General features: G+C 39.8%; 2 protein-coding genes across 4 annotated transcripts in view; one reads left to right on the top strand and one right to left on the bottom strand.

The window, feature by feature from the left end:
- LOC133117064 (glypican-6-like) overlaps positions 1 to 4,464 on the top strand; it is a 235,340-nt gene extending 230,876 nt beyond the window's left edge. For all 3 annotated transcript variants that reach the window (XM_061227159.1, XM_061227158.1, XM_061227161.1), the window contains 2 exons: positions 206 to 381; positions 580 to 4,464. In XM_061227159.1, coding sequence (XP_061083143.1) covers positions 206 to 381; positions 580 to 788 — 385 coding nt within the window. In that variant the 3' untranslated portion in view covers positions 789 to 4,464. The remainder of the gene's footprint in view (positions 1 to 205; positions 382 to 579) is intronic.
- A 1,204-nt stretch (positions 4,465 to 5,668) lies between these two features.
- Positions 5,669 to 15,954, bottom strand: dct (dopachrome tautomerase). The gene is made up of 8 exons (XM_061226092.1): positions 15,440 to 15,954; positions 13,911 to 14,210; positions 12,637 to 12,737; positions 12,218 to 12,384; positions 11,657 to 11,845; positions 10,405 to 10,540; positions 9,676 to 9,877; positions 5,669 to 6,491 (listed from the first exon to the last, which is right to left on the bottom strand). The coding sequence occupies exons 1-8, from the start codon at positions 15,726 to 15,728 to the stop codon at positions 6,310 to 6,312; spliced, it is 1,566 nt and encodes a 521-aa protein (XP_061082076.1). The 5' UTR covers positions 15,729 to 15,954; the 3' UTR covers positions 5,669 to 6,309.
- Positions 15,955 to 16,291: the final 337 nt, after the last annotated feature.

Raw genomic sequence — 16,291 nt, 5'->3', positions numbered from 1 at the left:
TCTCTCAGAGTTATCAACTAATTATATTTTAGGTTTGTGGGGGAAAAGTAGGCTGTTCAGCTGAACTGTTTAGTTGCAGAAGATAACATTTTAGGAAGTTAAACTTGCTTGTAGCCGCTTGTACAAAATTCAGTTGGGATTAATCCGAAGTGGGTTGGGTTTCTAAAGATAGCCTTGTTTTATGATTTTTGTTTTCTTCTTGCAGGTATTTTCCGGAAGTCCTGAAAGATGGCCTAACCCATCAAATTAACAACCCGGAGGTGGAGGTAGACATCACGCGGCCCGACACGTTCATTCGCCAGCAGATTATGGCACTGAGGGTCATGACCAACAAACTGAAAAACGCTTACAACGGCAATGACATCTACTTCCAGGATTCCAGTAAGTCGCTGTGATCATCCAGTAAACACTACTCACGAGCTCTAAGTCACTCTGATCATCCAATCGCCACCCTTCATTCAAAGTTAGTCACATGATCGTCCAGCCACCGCCATGCTTTCCAAAGTAAGTCACATGATCGTCCAGCCACCGCCATGCTTTCCAAAGTAAGTCACGTGATCATCTCCCTGTGCTCCCCAGGTGACGAGGGCAGTGGCTCCGGCAGTGGCAGCGGTTGCACGGAGGCCTGCGTGACGGAGTTTGACTTCCCCAGCACGGAGGCCCCGGCGGTGGGCGCGGACAGAAGCGGCGAACGGGTGCTGGGCTCGGCCCCGGGCCTCGGCCCCTCCCTGGCCCTGGCGGCGGCGCTGGCCCTCACAGCCCTGGCACTGCAGAGGCAGTGCAGATAATGCCCGGGGGGGCCGCGTCGCCTCGGACAGCGGGGGCCTCCACCGTCGTGTTCCCGGTCAGACAGGACTACAGCCATGGCGACCCGAACGAAAGGGTTTGTACAGACGAGTGCAGCGCTCCATCCCGCTCCCTCCTCCTTCCTCCTTCAGTTTCCCAAAGAGCGCTCGGTGCTGCGAGCTGACAGCTGCGTTCAGGTCAGACTGCTCCCTCCTAATTCCACAACTCTGTGAAGATGCTCTGTCTGCAAACCTTGCTTTTCATTTGTAATTCTTTTTTTTTTTTTTTTGTTTCAAGATATTCTTTCAGAGAGGGGGAAAATGAATATGAAAAAACTATATATTTTTTTTTATACAAAGCTTAAGGAGACGGTACAAATGCCTTGAGGTCAGTTATGTCCCAGTCCAATTCTGATGCTCGAAAGGGAAATGAATCGTGTCTTACTGTGTGTACCACTGTGAGAATGCATGAGTAAAATCATCTGTGACAGCTTAGAAGATAAGAGCTGTCTCTCTAATTCAGCACTTTTGATAGGAAGAATTTAATGAAGAATGCAAAAAATGAAGGATTGCTCTTAATGAATGGCGTTTGGTATTATCGTTCACACAATCTCTCCGAAGGCTCTGTAAACTCATGCCATCCAAATTAATGTCTCAGCAGCCTACTGAAAAACTGGATGGTTTCTGTTTATACAAATCAGCACCCATAGGACATATATGCTTTAAAAGCACCTGCAAACTAAAACCAAGAGAGATGGTGGATGTGTGGATAAAATATATAAAATCTTGTATTTATGAAATATCTATTTTAAATGTTATGATTATGAAGCTACAATTTTTACTACATGTAATGATAAAATTGTTGAATAATTTATATAATTAATTTGGCTGCTCTTATCCATCAATATTTTACACATGGCACATTCCCTTCCTTCAAATAATGACAGTAATTTATTTTCTACTGGTATTTCACTTTAAACAAAGTCATTTATATTGTTTCTATGGACAAAGTAGCCATTGTTTATTGTATTGAGAAATGAAACATTTCCACCATCAAAGTTGTTCATTTGGCTGTGATGTCATGGTGTCACATGATGCTCCTGTGTGTTCCGTCCTCCAGGAGTACTGCCCCGCCCCTTGGCTCTGAGTATTCTCTCAGTACTGGGTTTGTGTTGCTCCTATCGTAACAGACCTGTTAGGGAGCAGGGAGAATTCTTATTTCCCCCCCAAATGCATCATGTCACAAGGGACTGCCTTTGCCTCCACTGCCCAGACCATTATTTCATATGAAGGAACCATGCTGCTGCCTAACACTAATGACAAGATGGAAGCCGGATAAATTAGTTTGAGTGTTAATCATCTATTTTTTTAATCAAAGAGGTGAGCTTTTATCTATTAGCTCTGGGCTGACTCCATAACATGCAATGTGTTTTGTTTTATTTAGTTTTGCTTCTAAATTATCGCTGTTTTGTTTTGTTATATTGGCTAAGGGAAAATGTGTCATGGCTACAGGCATTCTGAGAAAAGTGCTAAAATATGCTAAACAAGATGGAACACAAAACCGAGAATGCAGTTGAAGAAACACAAAGTGCAATTTCTTTTAAAAGTCACTTCTTCACTCTTCTCTTTCAGTTCAATTCCGCTGAGAATGCACAGCTTTGATTGTTTTATCGATTATATTTATGTATCTTTAAAAGAACTACAGCATCCACAGTTACTCATCCCACCCTGTTCTTTACCAACTGTTCTTTAGCAATTCACAGCAAAGCACCAGTCATTCAATTGGTGATTAGCGTGTTGTTGGAGGAAAGTGACAAATTCACTCCTGGGTGGCTGATAGGGGATTTATGTGAAGAAAATGGCACAAACTGTCTGTATTTACGGAGTTAATTTTTTTAGAAACTTGATAAACGCTGTTATTTTAAGCCCAAATATTTAGGAAAAGTCATGGAAGGAGGAGCATATTGTTTGCAGAGTCAGAGTAATTTTAATCTTACGGATTCATCTGAAAAACTTCAGCACACTGCTAAAATGAATTAGAGAAATATTGTTTCTCACCATCCTCATTTCTTTGTTGCTGTTGCTGTTTTGTTTTTTTTTGTACTTATCATATAATCTGTGGGGGCTTGTGGAAGGTCATTCAGAACCTCGGAGGGCCTTGTACCTTGTCACTCCCATGGCTCTGCTTCTCTGACCCAGTTTACCAGAAACAAGATGCCAGTCCAGGCTCCTCATTTATCGACCCTTTCAACTGTCATTAAAAATCATCCTATCGCTTCATTTTGTACCTGGATCATCTCAGTCGATAAGTCATTTCTGTAAAGGGTCCATTTGCAGGTTTTATCCACAGAAGATTCCATGTGAAGAGATTTCTACTTTTCTATTACTTCATTCAGTTCAACAGGAATTCCCATTGAAGCAAATTAAATATTACCATTTCACAATAATTCCTTAAATTCATTCAGTAATGAATTTAAGCAATTAAATATAGAAACCAGTACATAACTGGTATTTTAAATCATTTTAATATTCACTTTTTTCAAGAAAGGAACTGAACAAATTCCAGTGCTGTTTCTCTACAACTTTAACTGCTTCACCATAATCTCCATGTCCACTTTCATGTTTTTCATTAAATTAGCTAAAACCTCAAAATCATGAAATCCCATTTTATGAAACACTTTTTTCAAAACCATGAAATCCCATTTTACGGAACATTTTCCCCCCTATCCTGTTTTGATTCATTACTCTACATCTCTGGAACACTACAGTTTCTGCCTGCACACTCTGACACACTCATCTGTAATTCTTACACACTTTATGCCACACAGTCCTATAGGAGAGGCCGATCAGAGGAGACCAATATCTTTCACTGATGACAACTGGTATAGTCCGCAGGTGCCTGTTGTGTAGTTAGGAAGAGGTATAGCAGCAGTACTGCTGGGAAGCTTGCTAACTGAAACCGCACCCCGGCCCTGGTGGTACTGTACACATCCAGTCCACTCCCACCACTGCGGATTCCCACTCTTCCTATCCCGTTTATATTTTGGTACGAAGGAATTATCAGTTTATCTACCTGGTTTTCTGTGATGTTAATCTTTGGTGAAACACACTGCTTGTGCTGTCTTTGTGTGTAGTGGATGTCTGTTGAGATGGATTGTTTGTTCAAGGGAAGCCTTTTTACATCTCTCAGTTTTTCCCACTGTCCTGATTCTCCAGTCAAATCCATTAAGCTAATGTGATCATTTGCCCAATTGCACAAATCCATTATGACTGATCTCTCTTTATCTGATTAATCATTGCTTAATCACGTTTAATTACCTTAATATACAGTATGCACAACTAGACTAATTTGGCTATATTACAGGCTAATTCAGACTGGCCCCTAGTCATTGCACACGCGATACTGTGTAAGTGTTATAAGAGTACAAAAGTAACTTTGTGTTGAATATTTTCCATTTCGGAAGTACTGTGGAACAGGACATGCATGGTACTGCCTTAGTAGCCACACATGTAATTATACAGGTAGAAGGCCATAGTAAAATGGTACTGAATTGATCAAAATATTTTTTATTACTCAGCTGCTTGGCTTTTAACTCCCAAGTGTTTGAAATGAAGGAGAAAAATATGTTTGGAATGAAATTACAGCCTGTGGACAAGATTTTTCATTTTAATTTGAGTTTTCTTCAATGTTTTTATGCTTTAAAAAAAAAATATATATATATATATATATATATATATATATATATATATATATATATATATATATATATATACTTGTCTGTAATGAAATAAGTGTGTGGACTCGGCTCAACCCGTTGCCTTCTGTCTGCATTTTTTCAGTCATTTTAATCATTTTTCTCCGCTTCCAATCTTGTACTTTATTGTACATGTAGTACAAAATTCTCCCAAACCGCTTTCATTTTATGAATGCTAATGAAACGATTAGTGCTTTTCAGAGCCCACAAAGGTCCCAGCGGGGAGACGAAAGTGGCTACCGCTGCTCTTGTAGAGAACAGCGACTAAAGCGGTGGGCCTCACTCCTGTAGAGCTACAGGTGTGCTGGTTTTTGTTTTTACTCAGCACTTAGCTGATCAATTAAAGCAGTTAATTACACAGTTACCTCACCTCATCTTCCTTGGCAGAGTTTATTAAGAAACTAGAATAAAATATAAGATTAAAGGAACCCACAGTGCAGTGGAAGCACTTTAGCCTGACTGCACTGCTAAAACTGTCCAGCAGAGAGCACAGTTGGGCCTGGCCTCACACCACTGAGTAAATCAAGGCACAGTATAGTGACTGTGGGGGACTGGAGGTTAGGGGGGTAATTTGAAATGTTTGTTCAGTGCCAGCTTTGCGATTCCATTTATTTTTGGTCATAATTTGTATTCTTGTCATAATGCGCTTCTATAGTCTGTTAAGAGGGGGCAAAAGATGAAGGACATTTATACTTCCTTGGGTTTCTCCAAGCATAACTGGTTGGCAACAGTGTGTGCATGTTGATCAAACCTTCAGTTGCATTCTGCAACCTCTTTTTCTCCCTCGCCCCTTCCCTTAAGCCCTCTCTCTATCGTTTTAATCTTGGTTGAGGAAGATTTCCTGTATGAGCAGATATAGTATTGAACAGCCATGTCAGAAAATGTGTTGCTTTTTTGGCGACCGGATCTTTCGGTTGCATTTTGGTGTCCAGCCGTCAGGAGAGCAGTGATAGGAGCTTGCAGCTACAAAGGGGAAGCGCTGCTTTAGGCTAACGAGGTGGGAGGTTTTAACACGACATTTAAGTCGTAAAAAGCAGACATGCCTTACAATTTTTTAAAAAAAGATAAAAAATGGTTTGCATTTTGGGTTTTTTCTTACTCTTTCTTGTATACAGATAAATAATGAAGGTGTGCAAATAAACATTTATTAAAAATAATCGCTTGTTGTGGCGTATGTTTTTCACAGAGCTATGCACATTTTACCAGTGTTATCTTTCATCTGCATAATTATTCAGTTGTGAAGTGCCTTTAGCACAATTCCTAATCTGAGGGGCCCTAATGCCTTGACTCTTTTATTTTTAGAGTTTGTGTTATGTTATCTCTTTCTGCAGCTGTATATTTACTGAAACCATTAAGATAAAGTACCTTGTACAGCAGCAGGTTTCACTGACACATCCATCTTAGTCTGGGTGGCCAAAAAAATCACATCTAATAGACATTATTCATAATGATGATCTCTGATATTATTACATGATACATTTATCATCTAATAACATGGTAATCTTCTTACATAGTTCAATTTTTATAAGATGGCAAAGCCCTTATGTAGCTTTGACAAAGAGGAGATAACTGCATGAATAATCCACACAATCTTACATTTTTAAGAAAACGATGGCTTAAAAGTTTTAGAGTGTATGAATTGGGAACAAATCATTTATGCACATTTGTACATCAGTGTCACTGAGACGGCAGATTTTTCTCTCCGCAGTAAAAAGGGAGATTGGTTCAGATCAGTGAATTTGCACTGTGTGCTGTAGGGAAGGCTCTGCCTAGGCCTCCTCAGTGTACTTCTTGTTGGTGAACTCGGCCTTGATGAGAGGCTGGAAGTCCCGCTCGCGTTTTCGTCTCTGCTGCACGTAGAGCACCAGGAGGAGCAGCAGCACCAGGAGGCCCAGGAACACCCCGCCCAGCGAGGAGCCCAGTAGAACCACCACACTTCTGCTGTCCGTGTCTGAGAGGAGAAGCAGCGTCAGAACCAAGCGGAATACATGACCAGGACACATTACATTACATTAATGGCATTTGGCAGACGCTCTTATCCAGAGCGTCGTACAACAAAGTGCAATGGTAATACAAATGTATGAAAAAAAACTGCCAAACAAAACTAGCAAAGGTATCATCCTAATAAAGAAGTAAATAACACAGGTAAAAACAACAGTTAAGGTTCAGTAGGAAGTAGGGATGGGGAGAGGTGCGGCTTGAAGAGGTGTGTCTTCAGTCTGCCCTTGAAGATGGCAAGAGATTCTGCTGTTCTGACCTCATGGGGAGTTCGTTCCACCACCGTGGAGCCAGAACAGACAGCAGTCATGAGACACAAACAGAAGAACGGGGGTGTATCACAAAGCAGAATTACTCAGTTAGCTAGGTAAGTGCGCCAAGTAAAACCTGGAACTCTTTCAAAACTGGAACATGGACTGAAGTAAAAACAGTTGTTCTGGGGTTTTCTCCGTGAATTCATCCAACTAACACCGTAATCCTGCTTTATGATATACCCCCCCAGGGATATATATGATTATTACATACAAATAATCCTAAACATATAAATGTAAACCCTGAATATATAAATGTCACAAATACATGAATATAAATCCTGAATGTATTAATATAATAATGATTTTTTTGGGCAGAACTACCTTTTCATTTGGACATTTGCAGTGGTTTAACGTCATCTGGATTTTATGGGCAAAAAAAACCTTAAAAAAAAACGAAGGGAGCCTTTCAAACCCAAATGTGGTCTTTACGTCATTTGAACATTGGAGGCAATAACTCAAAAGACTTTATATGAGGCATTCATTTTATCAAAGTTGTCTAACTGAATCAACTGTTTAAAGGGTTTAAGATGAGTCCCAGATTATTGGCTGATAGAGAAACCTTTGACAACTCAATGACAACAAAGAATGCTTTGAGACTTTTACAGCTGCATGTGACTGATGAGGAAGAACTGCATTCTAGAAAAGACCATATGTGTTATTTGCTGTTTTGGTAAAACATTTAAGAGTTATAATAAAAGCCATAATTGTGCTGATATGATTCAGTGTTTTTTCATGTTCATTCTCGTGCTTTACGATCATGAGGTTCTGTGCCCAGATTGATAAAGAAAACAAACTAAAAATAATGCAATAAATCTACCATGATGAAAAACTAATGTTAAAGAATATTCAGTAGAAGTTGAACTACTTCAGCTAAATAAGTCCCTCAAACAAAGTATGTTAAGTTACTGCCTCAAATAATGAGAACCACACTTGCATGCAAAACACGAAAATCGGCAGCCTTGTTGTTTCGCCGTTGTGGGACCAATATACATGAAAAATTTGGTTAGGCAGATGCGCTATTCCAATTAATCCAGAAAAATGAGTTTGGTAGTTTTTATTTAAAAGATGAGTGAAAATATTAACATTTTTGTAAGAGTTTTTTTTTTTCTTTGGACTCTTCTAGAAACTTTTTCAAGCCAATTGGAACACGTCCTACTTTTGAATGCCTTTTCCAAAAATCGTGTTTTCATGTGCCACGGTTGTTATTAAAATTCATATTTTGAGAACGAGGCCCCGTTGAAAATGAATGGTGAAAAGTTAGCTTGTCTGTTTGCCAGTGATTCTATTATGTAAGGCATTGCGCAACTGCGAGCCACGTGCCTCACGGAACATACAGACTATACATTGCCACAGCCATATGGAGCCAAAATGGAGTGTGAATAGCAGGCAGTGTTCTTCGTGTCATTTAGCTTGTGTGTACTTCAAAGGCATACTTTGCTATCTCGATAGGCTACAACCAAACGAGACCTGGTCCGTAACATTGTTGTCGTTGCTTGTATGATGTTACATCCCTGTCCGTCTTCGTAAGGCAATATCAACCCCTGCTGAAAAAGACACCTTGAGCTAGATTTTGAAACAGCTGGTTGACCAGTTTGACCAGCTCCATAGGCTAATCCCAGAATCCCAATGTGTCCGATCTCAACACCGTGTACTCTAACAGTTTCATGTTCTTGGCTACTGTCGGTTGCATCTCACATACACTAATTCAGAAACATTTCTGTACATTAGTGAAACGTAGCCTATGCCATATGGCGATTCATATGTCAGTTATCAGGGGAAAATTTGACCGATTAGTTTTTGTTTTGAATATATATAACACCCAGCATTACTGATCAGTAATCTCAGTAAAGTGAGAGATAATGTCATAATGGTTGGCAAAAGCCAAAAAAGACAGGAAATTCAACCCAAAAACTATGTTTTAAAGAAGAACTAATGATTGGCAAAAGCCAAAAAAGACAGGAAATTCACAGAAGCACCGAGAACCTTATCTTGACCTACGCACTGACAACACACAATGCATTAATACCTGCTATGGGTACTATAAAGAGAATATTTGATTGAATCCTCGGCAGCCTGCCCAGTGGTACATGTTGTTTGAAGTAGGCCACCATAGTTACAGTACCCATAGCAGGTATTAATGCATTGTGTGTTGGAAGCCTTGTCAGTGCATAGGTCAAGATAATGTTCTCGGTGCTTCCTGTCTGTGAATTTCCTGTCTTTTTCGGCTTTTGCCAATCATCATCTCTTCTTTAAAACGTAGTTTTTGGGTTGAATTATATCTATGTTTATTTGTGTGTGTGTGTGTGTGTGTGTGTGTGTGTTAGTATAAAATAGTACATTTCAGATTTCCAAATATTAATTTTCCAAAAGATTTAATTTTACAGAGATATTTTTGTATTTAATTTTCAAAAGTATTTTTACATAAAAATTAGATCAAGACTGTCTGAGATCAGAAGCAAGGAGCCAACCAAAGTCTGCAGAAGAACTGTGGCAAGTTCTCCATCATGCTTGGAAGAATCTCCCTGCTGATTGTCTTATAGAACTGCAGGACAGCGTTGGCTATCTCAGAGAAGTGATGCAGTTTTAATGCCGAAGGGTGGCCACAAAAAATATTGATTTGATTCAGTTTTTAACTATTCTGCCAAATTACTATAATGTAATGTAAAATGTATAGTATTTTTATTTAGGACCTTTCATTTAATTATTTTTTGAAAGAATATTATCTGTACAGAATGTTATACAGGTGCCTAAGACTTTTGCACAGTACTGTGTCCATTTTTATATGTAAAGAGGCAAATCTGAAATTGCGTGGGGGTCACTAACCTTCCAGATCAACAGCGTAGGAGTATCCCAGCTGCTCGGAGGTGACGTAGATCTCCTCATTGGTGACCGGGGGGAAAAACGGCACCATGTTGTAGTCCCTGTTGTGACCTATGGGAGCCATCTCATCTGGAAAGCTGGAGTTCGGCGGAATAAAGCGCCTCATCCACTCATCGAATATGGCATCGGTAAAAGCATGAAGTACCTGGAGGGATAATCAGCAATTGAAATACCACAGAGATTAATTTATTACAGGAACACAGAGAATCTCTGACAAAAGATATTTCTTATGCTCATCCTTAGCTTCATTATAATAATGTTTGAAGGGCAAATTATTTCTTTGAAATAAAATTTTTATATCTTATGAAATGAAGATGTATTAAGCTCCATCAACTGTGAGTATATCCAAGTTAATTACAGCCGACCTTTCTTATACTTACTCTTAATTGTTTGAGAATACTTCTGCCTAAGCATTGTACTAATACGCATTTATTACTGTACTTTCATAATGTACAGTGCATTCCCAGAAGCAAAACAAAGTGTTATGAGTTAAATTAATCCCAGTAGGCTAATGAGACTCATGGCTGAGACTTAAAAACTCCTCAAATGGCTACATTAATGCTATCATAATTATGTCAAATGTATCTGATGTGAGTCAGTTATGAAGCAAATTGTTGTTGTTTTTCCTCCAGTGTAAAACAGGCGTGTACATTAGTGTGTTCATTCACTCACCAGGAAGATGGGGTCGTTGGCAGCAGCGTGCGACAGGGCGCTGGTCCCGTTCAGGAACGTGTGGACCAGGTTGTGGAGGTTTGTCACCGAGCTGTCCAGCTCGCCGTCTGGCCTGTCATAGCCTTCCAGGGCATTCCTGGAGGAGTAGGAAACCTCAGAATAACTTCATGGAAAATTAAAGAAAAACTTTAAGGCCTAAAGGAAATCTTAAGGAAAAGGCCGTGTTCTAGAAGTCCATTGCTTTTAATTACCAGATTTTTACACCACCAGTTAAAAACATTCTATTCACACCTTTGTGATCTTACACCTTAAACGGTTAATATAAACTCAAAACACAGATGGGGAGCAGTCGGAGAGTGGGAAGACACTGCCATGTCTTGTGAAATAAAAGTGGGTCATAACATCAGAAAGAGGCCTAAGGGGGTCTCAATAACTGTCAATAACCTTTTTTCACTTTTGTTATTTATGTTATTTCTACTTTACAGACTCCCTCCAGGAAAAGAGTAAATGGCTCTGCACATTTAGAGACAAAGTGCTGGTACAGCAGTCTGTGAGGAACTGGCTCACTGAGGACCTGGTGAGATGAAATGCCAGACATAAAGGTTAGTGTCAAAGGTCCATGTGAAGAAGAGAAGAGTGGTGAGTCTTTGAAACACTTTCTTGATCTGGAGCAGAATGTGGTTTAGTGTAAACCTGATAATCTTTGAGGAGTATGTCATACTACAGCATTTATATCCAAGACCAAAAGCTCACTTTCATTAAAATGCTATAGTTATAATTTCCCTTTTATATCCCTGTCTGTACTTCTTTTCTGGCACGCTCTTAAGTTCAGGGCCAATTACCCTTTCCCTCCAATAGGTCTGTATCTCAATGTAATTAATGAAAGCACAACACAGTGAAAAGATGTGAAACATTATATGAACTGTAAACAATTTAGACAATGTTACACAGGGGTCGATACCCAATTTATTCATATCGACCCAATGCCAAGATTATTTTCCAATGCTTCAAATAACTCATTTTTGTTCAGCCATTTTGCCACTAGATGGCAGTGAAGATCTGTTTTATATTTACCAGATTTTAGCGATGGAGTCTTTTTAGAATAACATTTCTCTGTTCTCTTTCATATACTGTACAATGAAAAGCATTGGAGAAGCATTTAATAGCATTTCGTAATTCAAGCGAACCCTGTCACTGAGTGTGGTAAATTAATTTCAGCCTGCCACTGGTGGAGAACAGGCAGCCCTGTTACCTAAAGCTGAAGGTAGAGTTGGTGAAGTAGGGAGGGCTGTCAAAATCTCTCAGGGTCAGACAGCTCCTGACATCACTCATGGTGGGCAGGCTCAGGTTATTGTTATTGGTCCTCTCTGGAAAACCCCTTCTTAAAACCCCCTCATTGGTCCCATTGCAGAGGGTCACCAGTTGGTTGTACTCATCCAGACTGTAAGGGAGAGACTGTGTGTTCACTATATCATCACACAGAAACAGTATACACACACATCTGTACATAAACACACACATCCAAGCAAACAAGTATGCATCCGCACCCATGTGAACATGGACACATACCTATAATGTGCACACGTGTTCAAGGCCAAAGGAATTGTAATCCTAGCAATGCGTCTAATCACAAAGGAATCCAAATAATGAGATATTTACACCCAAACAGCATTATGGCTGCCACTTATTTCCTGACATGTGAACACTGAGACTGCATGATTTTAATCCCACTACCCCCCCCCCCCCCCCCCACCCCCAAACAGAGTAGCTTAGCTTCGCGGCTGGGAAGAATGGGTTCTGGGTTCACACAGACCTGTTGCACACCACCCCCCATCTTGAAAACCTGGACTGGGGGCTGATGAGCGAGGGGTTGTCTGGGCTGGGACCCCCCAGGAGAGAATCGGTACACACGTCACACTCACTCTGACCCGTGGCAAAGTTCCAGTAAGGGACCGCAAAGTTCTCGTTCCCCGTCAGCCTCTGCAGGGGGAAGACCCGATCACCTCAGCCTCTCCAACCCAATGCATCTTTACTATTCAGGCAAACCAAAATGCCATTTCATACTACATGCTGATTAACAATACCTAACAAAGGACAAAGAGCTTTATTGCAAAGAGCCTGTCTAGACAATATAAATATTTTACTTACTCAATAGCACTGAAACCTCATTTTGTTATTTTAAGTTTGGTTAACCATAGCATAATATTAGCAATATTACCACATTTTTCTCACCTGTAGGTCTCTCTCCAAACGTAGCAGGTGGTACCTGTGCCACGTGATGAAAGCTGGTCCTTTGTGAGAAAAATCAATGGCTTTGAATGGCCGTCCTGGACCTATGGAGAGAACAAAGGACACTCATTCTCCTTTCCTGAAACTATTTATATCCCTATATAAGGTGCACCTGCAAAAGTCCCCATTATAGATCAAATAAATAATTGCTGTGCTCTTTAGGCTCTGAGTCCAACTGCAAAGTATATTGTACTTAAAACAAATTTGAGCAAGCTTCTGATTTCCCCATATTTTGTTCATTGACACCCACTAATTTCTGGTTTTGTGTGAAGATTGGAAAACTGCACCACCACAGCAGTGCAATCTTTATGCAAATTTCCAAAAGCATTGCATTTTAACACAGAGAAAATTTCAGTGTTAAATAACCATAAGAGTGTACACAAGGTCTCTATTGGACTTATACAACTCTGTTACAGTTGGATTAACACTGTTAATGAGCTTATGGTCAAAAAGAATATTGCGCCATAACCGCTTCTGTATGTCTCAGGGAGTTGGCGTATTTAAAAAGTCTGTTAAATAATGCATTAACGCAATATGGGCGGCCTGTAGCGTAGTGGTTAAAGTAAATGACTGGGACATGCAAGGTCAGTGGTTCTAATCCCGGTGTAGCCACAATAAGATCCGTCTGCCATATGCCAATAATGTAATGTAATTATGCAACATACAATGTAATACCACACATATAATTTAACTGAATTATATGGGGTTTTTTTGCCAGATACCCTCCATTGCTATCGGCATGGTTAGCTGACTGCTCTCATCATTCTACAATACTCTGTAAAAGGGATTTTGACCAATTTAGCTAGCTATGCTTTAGAAACCAAAAGAAAGCCAATTTAATTGTATAGTTTGTGAAACAATTATTATTTTTGGTCCAAATGTTTGGGGAAATATGTATTAAAACGTACATTTACTTGGCCTGTGTCTGACATATTTTCACAATCTGTATGTCATGCGAAACTTAACTATTATTCATTCATCAAGTTTCAAATTACAGTTGGGCAAGTATTATTTTGCCTTCAAAAGTCTCCATTCACTTTAATGGGAGCTCCAATTTTCTGCACCCACAGTAAATGCTTACTATCACAGTTTCACAAGCTCAGGTTAGCTGAAGGCTTGCATTCCTGTCTCAAGGAATATGCATATATCATGAGAGAGATGCCAGGCAAGTTCATCAGAGGATGTGTGGCTCAGTGCTGTATCTTATGAGCACTTACCGAGGAGTGTGTCTCTGACAGAGTAGTAGTGCTGCCACACGAATAAGTCGTAGATGGAGATGTTGGTGACTTGGGGCTGGGTTCCATTTGGCCCCAGAAGGCCCAGCCAGTGCTGGGTGGCGATGACGTAGTCTGGATGGATGGTGGTCTTGGCGAGATCCAGAACATCCAGGAACTCCTGGAGCTCAGCAGGGGTCAGGGAGTGGATGTTCTTGCGTACAACAGGGGGCTTGCGCTGGTCACAATTCGGCCCGGTCCAGCCAAACTTACACTCTCCGCAGTTGTGCCCCGCAAAGTTTCCTGGATTCACAGACAGCAAGAAAACTAATGTATCAATTTATTGACCCAATGCCAAGATTATGGCTGATATGATGCCAAAATATAGCTGCATCAGGGAGGCAATACATTTGCTGTACATTGTGGTGTGAAAATATAATGCTCAAAAAGTTGATAAATTAATGAAAGTAACCTAATCTGGAGCGCATGGTAATCTGGACCTCTTTTTAAAAATTCATTTTTGGTGCCAAACTTACAAGCGATAAGAGACAACAGCTCTCCAAACTCAGCTCTCTACTTTTTATAATAAAGCACATCGAAATATTTAATGATCCAAATAAACGTAGAATTTTTTTCATCAGGTGTTTGATTGCTGCTGTCATCTGTTTCTTCTCATTTGTGCTATAATAATAAGAAGGTGCTGGTGACTGCGGCCAATACAGCCAGCCAAATATTGGTTTTTGACACCTACCCAGAATATCCATATTGTGCATCGTGTGAAACAGTGAGTAAAAGCATAAACATATTCCCAGTCAAGATGTTTTTCATTTCCAGAAGATTCCTGGTTGTACAAATATCCCATGTCTTTTTGGTTATTTGGTTACTTTTCATTTGGTGATTTTTTTAATGAAAATCTAAGAAAAGGTTATTTCTGTTATAAAAGAAGGAATCAGTAAAATATCCAGAAATTAAGTTTGATTTTGTTGCATAGATACTGTATGGAATGTCAGTACTTTTGGATAATTTTGAAAACAGGTCCGCTAATTCTTGTACTTATTACCTAAATCAATTACTGTAATCAAGTCAATAATCCTTTCTTATTATACAGCTGCCCTTTTTCCATCCAATAAAAAACACAAAATCACACAGTCCTGTCCATTATGATATTTAATTAAACATCAAGGGATGTTAGTGGTAAGTGTGTAAGTTACATACCTGGAATTAACCATGTTATTATCCTACTCTGACTTTCTTGGAACCATTACTTCAAAATTAAATGTTCATTTAATTTAACTTTCCTCACTGTTTTCTTTACAGCAAGCTTGACTACATTCTGTATTCCTTTGTAATATACCTTACATAAAAGATTTAAAGTAACCCCTCATCCAATAAAAATATATGCAAATTGTAAAGGACAAAAAAAAACCTGAATCACAATATATGCAAAAAAACAACAACTTTGTAACAACAAGCAACATAAAAAAAGCAAAATTAATTCCGAACAACAGAATTCCTTTTTAACATTTACTCACCTGAGCACCTGCAGGTTCGGTTAAAGAACTTTGTTGGCCATCTCTCTCGGTCATCAACGTTTCTCAGTCTGTAAGGGCCGCTCCATGGCTTTGTGTCCACCCGCACGTTGGTGCAGTTTCCACGGCCAGACATGAGGCCACAGAGGTCTGCCGGGTCAGAGCTGAACGATGGGCAGCATTGCTTGGACAATATCCCTTCTACCGTGCAGCAGACTCTGGGGAATTGTGCTCCTGCCATGGGGAGCAATGTCACAAAACACACAAGGACGGTCACCAGCGTTCCCCTCATATTTGCTCTCCCAGTGAAAGAAACACTTTTCTCCTTTCTAAGTTCCAGACAATCAATTCGCACACCAATGGGCTACAGTATGGTGATGTGCTTTAATTAGTCGTTCCAATGATAGAGTGGAATAAAATGCTCTGTCAGGGTCTTAAGTTTTGTATTTCATCAATTTGATGCAGCACCCAAATGTTATTCTTGTGTTTATGAAGTGCATCCTCTAAGAAAGCAGTCTCTGCTGAAGATCGGAGCTCAAGCATTAACAATGCCTTCAATTTATACGCAGCCTCCAAGTCATGCTGGGAAGGATTTGGCAGAAAAAAAGTCTTGTGGTAATCACCTGACATGAAGTTTAATGAGCTCAAAACAGAAGAACACGGGGTGCAGCAAAGAACTTGTCTTCCTCTCAAAATGTGTTACTCCTTTGATCAGCAGTGTTAACTAAATGAATCATGAATCAATATTCCATCTCAAGTATTTGAACAGTATCAGGACAATGCAATGATTTTCAGTCTGCATTTTTTAAATATGTATATGTTCAGGTGTCATTTATGTTCTGTCCATGAATTACA

This window comes from Conger conger, chromosome 17 (assembly GCF_963514075.1).
Source record: "Conger conger chromosome 17, fConCon1.1, whole genome shotgun sequence".
Taxonomy (NCBI): Eukaryota; Metazoa; Chordata; class Actinopteri; order Anguilliformes; family Congridae; genus Conger; species Conger conger.
The sequence above is the reverse complement of the archived record's forward strand: the minus strand, read 5'-3'. Positions and strand labels throughout refer to the sequence as shown.

What these genes read in the sequence shown, in the direction of transcription:
- dct (XM_061226092.1), bottom strand. Translation starts at nt 15,728, where the DNA reads ATGAGGGGAACGCTGGTGACCGTCCTTGTGTGTTTTGTGACATTGCTC. An exon ending in CCGAACCTGCAGGTGCTCAG is followed by an intron (nt 14,211 to 15,439) that starts GTGAGTAAATGT and finishes CTGTGAATCCAG; the next exon opens with GAAACTTTGCGGGGCACAAC. An exon ending in GTTTGGAGAGAGACCTACAG is followed by an intron (nt 12,385 to 12,636) that starts GTGAGAAAAATG and finishes TTCCCCCTGCAG; the next exon opens with AGGCTGACGGGGAACGAGAA.